The 10,837-nt window shown below is 50.4% G+C and overlaps 1 protein-coding gene across 1 annotated transcript in view; it reads left to right on the top strand.

Annotated features, from left to right (window-relative positions):
- GPT2 (glutamic--pyruvic transaminase 2) overlaps positions 1-10,837 on the top strand; it is a 40,809-nt gene that overhangs the window by 4,389 nt on the left and 25,583 nt on the right. The window contains exons 2-3 of the mRNA XM_008055014.1: positions 7,208-7,297; positions 9,163-9,271. Of these exons, the coding sequence (XP_008053205.1) occupies positions 7,208-7,297; positions 9,163-9,271 (199 nt within the window). The remainder of the gene's footprint in view (positions 1-7,207; positions 7,298-9,162; positions 9,272-10,837) is intronic.

Raw genomic sequence — 10,837 nt, 5'->3', positions numbered from 1 at the left:
TCTGGGCGACCGAGTGAGACTCCAACTCAAAAAAAAAAATTAGCTGGGCATGGTGGCACACACCTGTGGTTCCAAGCTACTTGGAAGATGGAGGCAGAAGGGTCACCTGAGCCCAGCTGGTTTAGGCTGTGGTGGCCGAGAGCTTGCCACTGCACTTCAGCAAGGGTGGCAGAGTGCGACTCCAACTAAAAAATAATAATAAAACTAAGATTTGTAGGAAGGGCTTCCAAAGGCATGAGCCCTCTACGTACCTTCCCTGCCCAGGTCACCATGCTTCTATCCTGGGCTCTGCCCTTGTGTGCCGTGGGCTCCAGGCAGGTCTTTGGAGTACTTGACCTTGGTTTGCTCTTCTGCAAAAAATGAGGCCAATTTATTTCCACTAAAGACTAGTTTGAGATTTTAGTGACCATATGAACTGCTAGGAGGCTAATTAGAACTGCTAAGAGCTTGTTTTCAAGCTGCTTGGGGAGAAGTGCTGAGGGTCCCTGTGTTCTTTCCTACTCCTGAGTCTCTCCGGATCTGGGAAAGTGCACTGTGGGGCCTCCTCTTTCCTACCTGGGCCTCAGCCTTGCGGCTGTGGACTATCCCGTGTGAGCTCATTCAGCTTTCATCCCTGCTTCTGCCTTGCAAATCTTGGCATCTGCAGTTGACTGTCCCACAGACCCCCAGAATTCAGGGGCCTGCCTCGTCCTTCCCTGCTTCAGTGGTTGGGCAGCTCAACCCCGGGAGTGTTCACCTGCTCTCTCAATCACAGCATGTATGGCTGCAGCTCCCATTTCTTCTGGCTTCTCTTGTCTTTGTCAGGACCAGATTTTGTGCTGAGCCCCAGTTTCCTCAGTGGTGAAATGCACCTGTTTTCAGGGACTGTGGGGGTCTGGCTGGAGTTGTCTATGGGCCTCTTTCTAGGGGTCTCCCTAGGATTTACTGCCTGCTGTTGGGAGGCTCAGGGCCTTTTCATGTGACACTCTGGGGCCTGGGATGTCCACCCTCCTGTGCCTGCCCCATTCCTTCTTTGTGCCCCCTTTTTCACCAATCTGGGCTCTGAAGAGTGGTAGCGTCATCTGTGTGCCACTCCTGTTGCCAGGGCATGGATGATTAATAAGTATTTATTGAATGAGAAAAAGGTTCTTTGGAGAGTAACCAACCTACCCTGCCTCCCACCCACATGGGACATGAAAGGACAAAAGCCATCCCTTGCACAAGGAAACTGCCTTGTGCCCTGTTTTGTTCCCCCAAGTTTATTAAGGAATAATTCAAAAATAAAAATTGTATATTCAAGATGTGTAGTGTGGTGATTTGATATACATATATGTTGTATACATAATATGACTGGAAATGATTACCACAGTCAAATTAATACATTCTTCACTACACATAGTCACCATTTTGTGTATGTGTATGTGTGTGGTGAGGACACTTAAGATTTGCTCTCTTAGTAAATTTCAAGTAAACAATACAGTATTAACTGTAGTCACCATGCTATACACTAGATCCCCAGAACTTTTTCATCTTTGACTGAAAGTTTGTGTCCTTTAACCGATATCATCCCATTTTCCCTACCCACTCTCCCTGGCAACCACCATTTATTTATTCTCTGCTTCTATGAATTCAACTTTTTCGATTCATAAGTGAGATAATATAGTATTTGTCTTTCTGTGCTTGGCTTATTTCACTTAGCTTAATGTCCTCCAGGTTTATCCATATTGTTGCAAATGACAGGATTTCCTTCATTTTTATGGCCAAATAGTATTTCATTGTGTATACGAGGGGGACCCAAAAAGCCCAGAATTATTATTATTATTTTTGATTTGGAGTCTCACTCCATCACCCAGACTGGAGTACAGTGGCACACTCACAGCCATTTCAGCATCGACCTGCTGGTCTCCAGTGATCCTTCTGCCTCAGCCTTCCCAATAGCTGGAACTACAGGTATGTGCTACTACGCCCTGCTAATTTTTGATTTATTGATTTATTGTAGAGACGAGGTCTCACCAAGTTGCCTGGGCTGGTCGCGAACACGTGGGGTTCGTGGGCTTAGGCAATCCACTCGTCTCGGCCTCCCAAAGTGCTGGGATTACAGGCTGAGCCACTGAACCTGGCCATATATATATATATATATATATTTTTTTTTTAATATATATATGTATATTATATATATATATATTTTTCGAGTTGGATCTCACTCTTGTCGCCCAGGCTGGAGTGCAGTGGCATGTTCACAGCCACCACAGCTTCAACCTGCTGGGCTTGGGCGATCCTTCCACCTCAGCCTCAGAATTATTTTTTTTGGAGATTCTTCCAACATATCTGGCCATTTCATGATGGGTGATTTACATAAACGACCTGCCCACACCACAAAGAGTATTCAATTTTGACCAAAAGTGACATGACTCCCATGTCCCACCCTCCCTATTCACTCAGTCTTGCCCTGAGCAACAGTCTTTTGTTTCCCTGGACGGAAAAAAAAGTCTTTAAAGGGAAATGTTCTGTCGATATGGAAGTAGTGAGACAAAAAATGGCAGAAGCACTAAAAGGCATCAAAATTGACGAGTTTAAAAATTGTTTTGAGCACTGGAAAAAATGACTTGATAGGTATGTTGCATCAAATGGAGAGTACTTTGAAGAATTTATAAATAAATTCTGAGCTTTTTTTGGGTCCCCCCCACCTCGTATGTACCACATTTTCTTTATACATTTATCTATTAACAGACACAGGTTGATTTCATATCTTGACCATTGTGAATAATGCTGCAGTGAACATGGGAGCTTGGGTAATTCTTTGAGATGCCAATTTCATTTCCTTTGCATATATACTCATAATTAGAATTGCTAGATGGTAAGGCAGTTCTATTTTTTATTTTTTAGGAAACTCAATAGTGTTTTCTGCAGTGGTTGTACCAGTTTACATTCCTACCTGCAGTGGGCACGGGGTCCCTTTCCTCCATGTCCTTGCCAACACTTTAATACTTGGGGAATAGCCATTCTGACAGGTGTGAGGTGATATCTCATTGTGGCTTTGATTTGTTATTTGATTAGTGATGATGGTCATTTAAAAAATATATCTGTTGATCATTTGTATGTCTTTTTTTGAAAGTCAATTCAGGTCCTTTGCCCATTTTAAAATCAGATTTTTTTGCTGTTGTGTGAGTTCTTTATTTAGATATGTTGGGTATTTGGATATAAGGAACCCCTTGAACCAGGCTCGGTGGCTCAGCCTGTAATCCTGCGCCTTTGGGAGGCTGAGGTGAGTGGATTGCCTGAGCCCGCGGGTTCGAGACCCGACTGGGCAGCGAGACCTCATCTCTACAATAAATCAAGAAATCAGCCGGGCATGGTAGCGCGTGCCTGTAATTCCAGCTACTCGGAAGGCTGAGGCGGAAGGATCGCCGGAGCCCAGCAGGTCGAGGCTGCGGTGGCCGGGAGCAGCCACTGAACTCCAGGCTGGGCGAAGGAGTGAGACTCCAACTCAAAAAAGCAAACAAACAAACAAAGGAACCCCTTATCAGATATATGATTTGCAAATACAGTCGACCCTTGGTATCTGAGAATTGGCTCCAGTATCTCCTTCGGATACATAAATCTGAGGATGCTCAAGTCCCTGGTATAAGATGATGTAGTATTTGCATGTAACCTACACACATCCTCTCATATATTTTAAGTCATCGCTAGATTGCTTATAATACCTAATAAGTGTAAATGCTGTGTAAATAGTTATACTATATAGGGAATAATGACAAGAAAAAATGTATACATGTTAATACAGACAGCATTTTTAAAATGCTTTTTATCTATGGTTGGTTGAATCCATGGATGCTGAGCATGTGGGTGCAGAGGGTCAACTTTGTTCCTTGTTCTGGAAGTCGCCTGTTCTTTTTTTTTTTTTTTTGAGTCAGAGCCTCATTCTGTCGCCTAGGTTGGAGTGCAGTGGCAACCTGCTTGGGCTCAGGCAATCACTCCACCTTAGCCTTCCAAGTAACTGGAATTACAGGCGCGCACCACCCCATGCAGCTAATTTTTTAATTTTATTGTAGAGACGAGGTCTTGTCACATTGCCCAGGCTGGTCTTGAGCCCCTGGACTAAGGCAATCCTCTTGCCTCCCAAAGTGCTGAAATTATAGGCATGAACCACCACGCCCGGCTAGGAGGTTGCTTTTTTATCTCATTGATTATTTCCTTTGCTGTGCCTTGTGCCTGTTAGAACCATCCTCAGCCTCGACCCTCATGGTGATGCTGGGCCTGTGGACTGGGAGGAACAATGAGAGATTTCTTTTTCTTCTCCCCACTAATGCCCTCTCCTACTCCCCTGATTCCTACCCGAGCCAAAGTGGTGAAAAGGGAGCCCCCTTGGGTAGGATCTGTTTTCAGACCACACAGGGAGGCAGCTCCGGACAGGATGTGTACTGGTGGATTAGTGGGCCCTGGAATTCTGTGAGAGGAGACCAGAAGACATATGCTTGTTAGTCCATCTGACCTGGCAGGGCCCTGGGGGCTGGACTGGAGCAAGAGCACCACTGGGTGTGCCTGTGAGGTCTGGGTGAGTCACTGTGGGCGGTCACTACGGGGAGTCTGCCCCAGGCTCCTTGGAATTTCCCAACCCATGTAGACCTTGAGAGCCCAGGTGCAGAGTCTGCTCAGAACACGCTTCTTTGTATGGTGGCCCTTGGCTGGACAGGCTGGTCCTTTGCCCATTCAAGGGAGCCAGTTTCCTGACCCTTAGCTCATCCATCATAGCAAAATGTCCAGGGTCTGTGGACACCAAGACCTAAGAATGGAGATGTTCAGTGTTCCCAGGCTTGTGTCAACAGGCCCTGGATTGGTTGAGCAGTGCGGGGGAGGGCACGGGAATGAACATTCAGGCTCTGTTCCAGGCGTTCTTCTCTCCCTGGTTTGGGCTGGCCTAGAGCCCACAGCTGTATGTTGGTTCCTGGCCCTCACAACTGTGACAGATCTACTCCCTGCTGAGGAGTGGACTGTGCCCACACCACAGAAATCACCTGGGTCTGGCTAGCTAAGTCTGGGGGCTTCAGTAATTCAGTCAGGCTGACAGAAGGTCCTGTGCCAGGAGCCAGTGCCAGGAGGTGTGTTGGGCCTGCCCCCTTTCACACAGTAGCATTGGTAGCTACTCCCACCCTCAGCCTTCCTGACTCCCGCCTGTGGGAAGAGACTGAGGCCACACACCTGCAACCTGAGTCTCTCCAGGGTCCTCTCCTCTTCTCCCCTGCCACATCCCATGCAGTGGGTAGTGCCTCTGCTTTGGCTCTCCGACACATTGGCTGCTTCTCAGTGTCCCTGGGGATCGTACACATGGTGGCCAACCCTGAATAACTTGGTGGAGGGGGCACAGGGGACTTCAAGAGCCTCCATATCCCCCAGAAGCATAGCTTTCAGAGACTTAGGCCCTATTTATGAAGGCCAAGGCTATTTCCAGGATGTCTTCTCAGGTCTCCATGCCACCTTGCTTTTGGCTTAAGGGTGGCAAACAACAGTCAGAAAAAATTGTTTGACAGCTGCTGTTGTTTCTCAAGCCCACTGGTTTTTAATTCAGGTGTATATTACTGATTTTGAAAAGGCCAAGTTTTTTTTTTTTGAGTTGGAGTCTCGCTCTGTTGCCCAGGCTGGGGTGCAGCGGCACGCTCACGGCCACTGCAGCCTTGACCTGCTGGGCTCAGGCGATCCTTCTGCCTCAGCCTTCCAAGTAGCTGGAGCTACAGGCATGTGCCACCATGCCCAGCTAATTAATTTTTTAAAATTTTGTGTAGAGAAGAGGTCTCGCCATGTTGCCCAGGCTGGTCTCAAACTCCTGAGCTCAGGTAATCCTCTCACCTCCGCCTCCGAAAGTGCTGGGATTACAGGCATGAGCCAATATCCCAGCAAAAAGACCAAGTGGGCTCTGGAATTTAAAAAAAATTACTTTTATTCGCACATTGCATGGAAAGGAAGAAAAGTATCACAACTAGATCTTTAAAATTTGTGTTTGGGCCTTTGGAGAGGGGCAGTTGGAGAGGGGCCGGTGCTGGCTCCTAGCACCTCCTTGCCCTCCCTGTTTTTCCTCCACTGGGGCACTCATGACCTCTGTCCTGGGCCGGCTTTATAAGGTGATAATGTTGTACCCTGTCAAGTACTGTCATACTGTTTGTCTCAGTTAATCCTCTTGGCCACCCCTAAGGAAGTCGACCCTGCTCTTGGTTCCATCCCTTCCATGGCTGATTCTCAGTTTGCAGGGAGCTGTGCAGAATTCCCATGTCTCCAGGTCCTCACAGTTCTCTGTGTCAATTGTTCCAGATTTTCTGCGAGGTGGGGTAGGAACAAGGAAGGGGGCGGGAGGGAGGGTGAGTGGAAAAAAAAAATCTTTATGTCAGACTACATTTTTGCCTTTGCAGCAGCCAGGGTATCCTTTGGTCACCTCCCCAGTGACGTCACAAGGATCTCTGAGTTCCTCTCTCTCTGATCTCTTTTCAGTGCTAAACACATTGCTCAGGCAATGGCCTCAATTTTGCTCTTCAGTCTTTTCATCCCTGATGCTCTTTTTAGAATGTGAAAATCACCTTACATTCTTCATCTTGCAAAGCAAGGGTTGCAAGAGAATAGCCCTGAGAGTTCCTGCCGACCAGTGTCTTCTGGAGGGGAGGGTGCCCTTGGTGTCCTTGGCCCTCTACTTAAACTGTTGAGGTGGAGCTGTGGAGGGCAGGATGCAGGGAAGTGTGGAAGCCTCCTCCCTTGACACTGGCATGTTCTGCTGCTGACCCTGCCTCCTTCCCGCCACACTTGCCCAAGCTGCCTTTTAGACATCGCTGTGCAGCAGTGTAAGGCCATGGATCTGCAGCTGCTCAGGATACTGTGGCAGCCCAGGAAAACTCTTCCAGCCTTTCCAGAACATGGGAGGCAGTGGCACATAGTGGTTAAGAAGGGTGACCTTGGAGTCTGGCTTCTGAGTTTCTGTCCCAGTACTCATATTGATTAATTATGTGACTTCGAGCAAGTTTCTTAGCCTTTTGAGCCTTAATTTCCTCATTTGTAAAATGGGATTAATACTAGTTCTTCCTAATGGGGTGGTTGTGAAGGTTGAATAGAACCAGGCATGTCAATTGACTGGCACTGTGTTGGACACTCAAGATAAACTGTTTATTAATATCCTGTTTTCCTTGGCCTTAGAAACCCAGGGCATGAGAGCCTCTGAGTAACCACCCGTTGCCTTCTCTCTGCCCAGGGTATCAAAAAACCATTCACTGAGGTCATACGAGCCAACATCGGGGATGCCCATGCCATGGGCCAGCAGCCAATCACCTTCCTACGACAGGTGAGCCTGCCCTCAGGAACAGAGGCTGGGAGAGCAGGGAACCAGCCATCACGGGCTTGAAGAGCCAAAACCTGCCTTATTGTCTGTCCACCTCCCTCAGGACACAGCAGGTGCCATTGAAATCGCAGCCCCTTCCTGTACCTGATCTGTTTCTCTCCCTTAGCCTTCTCCCCTTCCAAGGTTGACAGAAATTCCCAGACCCATCTGGGGCTGCTCTGGCATAGAGGCTCCCAGGGAGACTTTTCATGGCGCGTGGTCCTGGATTCTGAGCTATGAGTTTGACTGGCAAAGGCAGCAACCTGGGAGGCATAGATGCCCACTGGGCTGGAAGGTGGCATGAGGAGGGGGTCAAGGTACAGCTTCTCAAGGGAAACACTTGGCTCAGTCACTTACCAGCTGTGGAGATCACCAGAATACTGCCTCGGGACTTCCGGGGCCATGGTGAGACGCTGTGTAATGGCCTCCCCTCAACCCAGGATTAGAGTATGGGGGCATCAGCCATTGTGAGCTGCTGCTCCCTGGCAGCCTCCAGTGTGACCCAGCTCACTCCTAAGGATTGCAGGAGGAGGCAAGTTTCAGTGTTCCAGTGTGAGCACCACCCATAAGCATGCCTCATGGGCTGAAATGGTGGGATTGGTGGGCTGGAGACAGGGAGAGCAGAGCAGGAGAATGTCACAGGGCAGCCTGAACAGAGGTGGAAACCCAGCCCTGCGAAAGCTTTTTCTGGAAGACAACTGAGGCAAACTATGGTCCTGTGTGTGGTCAAGGTTTGTGACTGGGCAGTCGGGGAAGTGAGGGTGGGACACCCTGTTGCCTTTTCCCTGCCATGCTCTCTGGGGCAGAGGACTAGGGGGTGGGGGCCTGGGGAGCCTCAGCCCACAGCCCCTGAGGGAGTTCACACAGGATAATGAGGGAAAAGTGCCCACACTGGCCCTGGGATGGGGAAATGGCTCTGCCAGGGAAATGGGGGAGGAGGTCAGAGGGTCCTGGCTTTGGAGGGGAGGGGCCTGAAGTGGCTTGGGGCTCAGGTCATGAAGAGGCTCCAACACAGGCCTCAGTGGTTACTGCCTGCAGTTGCATTTCGAACTCTGGCCGTGGCAGGCCCTGCTCTCCTGCTCAGTGCTGCCGACTTCAGGCATCACAAGTGTCTCTGGGAGGAGGGCAGGCTGATCACTGCTCACTGTGCAGTTAAGGAGCTGGGGTCCCCAAAACCAAGCGCCTGCTGAAGTCACTTGGCTGGTGTCAGAGCCATGAGCCCTGGCCTCCTTAGTCACCTGGCTCTGCTCCTGAGTTGCCAGCTCCGACTTGCCTGGCGAGCTGGGGTTTACCACCACTTCTGTACACATGTCCTTGCTTAATCCTCTTAATTTGTGAGGTAGGGTTATTTTCTCATTACAGAGGTGAGAAGGCTGACCTGGTTTTCAGTTGGGGAGAAAAGAGGATGAGGAGGAGGCGTCTGGGAGAAGGGGGCCCAGGGTGCTGGGGTGCTGGCTGTGAGAGGGGAGAGTGCAGTGCTCCTGTCTCTAGGCCCCATCCCTTGCATGGGAGACCCCTGGTTCTTAGGTCTGGGTGTGGACCCACTGCCCTTTGTGGAAGAGCTGGGTCAGGGCCGGGTTGCAGCCTCACTCTGCTCCTGGGCCCTCTCTGCAGACCCTTTGGGGTCACATGCCCAGGTCACATCTATCCTGACTCCATGTCACCCCTTCTGTGAGGAGCCCAGCATCCTCCTCTCTGCCCACCCCAGCCCCCACAGGTTGAGTCCCTGAAGAGTAACTCGCTGCAGCACCGTTCCTGCAGTTGTCATCGTCCCATTGTCTCCTACCTTGTCTCCTTCGGGAGCCCAGCCTGCAACTTGTCCCCCTCAGGTGATGGCACTCTGCACCTACCCCAACCTGTTGGACAGCCCCAGCTTCCCAGAAGATGCTAAGAAGCGAGCCCGGCGGATCCTACAGGCTTGTGGCGGGAACAGTCTGGGTGAGGCTCCAACTTGCCAGGTCCCCAAGGGTGTGAAGTGAATGTGTGTCCTGGCCTCAGATGGAGTGTTGTGCGTGTGAATGAGTGTGTGAACGTGCAGGAGCAGCTGCTGTGCAGAGGAAGTGAGAGTTGGCGTTCTCCTCTTGTCTGTGCCTGCTCGCCTCTTGCTAAGCCAGTGGTGTACATACCGCCTTGCAGTGCCTGCCTCCTGCTGGATTTGGGTTGTCCACCTGAGAGCCTGCTTCCCTGGATGGCCGAGCCTTCCTCCTGTCAGGGCAGAAGCTCTAACCCAGTGTGGGCCTCGGCAGCGGGGGCTGAGTGGACGTGCAGCGCCTAGTTTTGCTCAGCATTCTTGTTGCTTTGTGGCCCCAGCTCCAAGTGTGTCTGTCACCGGCTGGGAGGCAGCCAATTGCTGGGGGAGGGACTCTCTGGCCCCTTTCTGTGGCTTTCTTCAGTCTGACTGTTCCAGTGTCCCCTCCCCTCTTCTGTGTCCCCTCACCCTGACGTTCCCCCTTGTTTGCCCCCTGCGCCCAGCTTCTGCCTCCTGACAGGACTCCGGGGATCCGTGGAAAGGGGACCCAGAATTTGGCCCCTGTAGGTGTGAAAATGATAGTCTGTCTCCCCTGCCAAGATGGCTTTCTAACCTCTAGGCCTCTGGCTGTTTGTTCACATCTCATTTTTCTTTCCTGTTTATTTTTGTCCCGCTCCTTCATCCGGCATCTTTACAGGAAGCTGGCTTCCCTCCCACTGAAGAATCCTGCTATCCCTAGGGCTTTCTTAGGACCTAGTGTTCTGAGCATGAAGCTGAGAGTGAGACCCCCACCTCTCTGCCATCTCCCTGCCTCTTCCATACCTCTTCCCATTCCATTCCCCGATTAGGAGCCCACTGCTTGTCTTCTTGCCTGTAGTCATCCCCCCCAGCCCTCCTTCTAAGTCCTTCCCAGGAAGCGGGCAGCCCTTGGTTCCTGTCTGCCAGCCTGGATGGAGTGTGCCTTGTGTGTCAAGCCTTAAATCACAGGCTGGTAGAAAACAGCCTAGAGGATTGGCCGCCTGACCCCTCTTCCTTCTGTACCCTCTGTCTGGCCCAGAGGACAGTGGTGCTTCTCCGATACCCCACGGCCATGGGCCTGAGACTCCCAGAAGCCCCAGCTGAGAGGCAGGGGAAGGGGAAATTTGCCTTGTGTGTGTCTGATGTGAATGGGGAAGGAATCTTAGTGAATGGGGAAGGGCTCTTAGTTCCATCATACTAATAAGCCTCTTCAACAAGTTTTTTACAACTATAGACTGTCAGCCAGACTGGGACCGGGAGGTTGGGAGGTTGGGAGGTTGCATCTGTAGGTGTCCTGTCTTGGTTGTTACAGCAAGAGGCCAGTTGGTCTTCATGGCTTTTGTGGCCCACCTTGAGTTCTGTCCCAGGAGCTTGTGAACAAGGTGAAGCAGGTGCTGTCTGAACCTCTCTCCTCATCCTTTTTATTTATTTATTTATTTATTTTTTGAGTCGGAGTCTCACTCTGTTGCCCAGACTGGAGTGCAGTGGCACGCTCACGGCCACTGCAGCCTCAACCT

Source organism: Carlito syrichta, unplaced genomic scaffold (genome assembly GCF_000164805.1).
Source record: "Carlito syrichta isolate Samal-C Ts95f unplaced genomic scaffold, Tarsius_syrichta-2.0.1 Scaffold301634, whole genome shotgun sequence".
NCBI lineage: Eukaryota > Metazoa > Chordata > Mammalia > Primates > Tarsiidae > Carlito > Carlito syrichta.
Note: the sequence above shows the minus strand (reverse complement) of the source record. Positions and strands in the feature narration are given on the sequence as shown.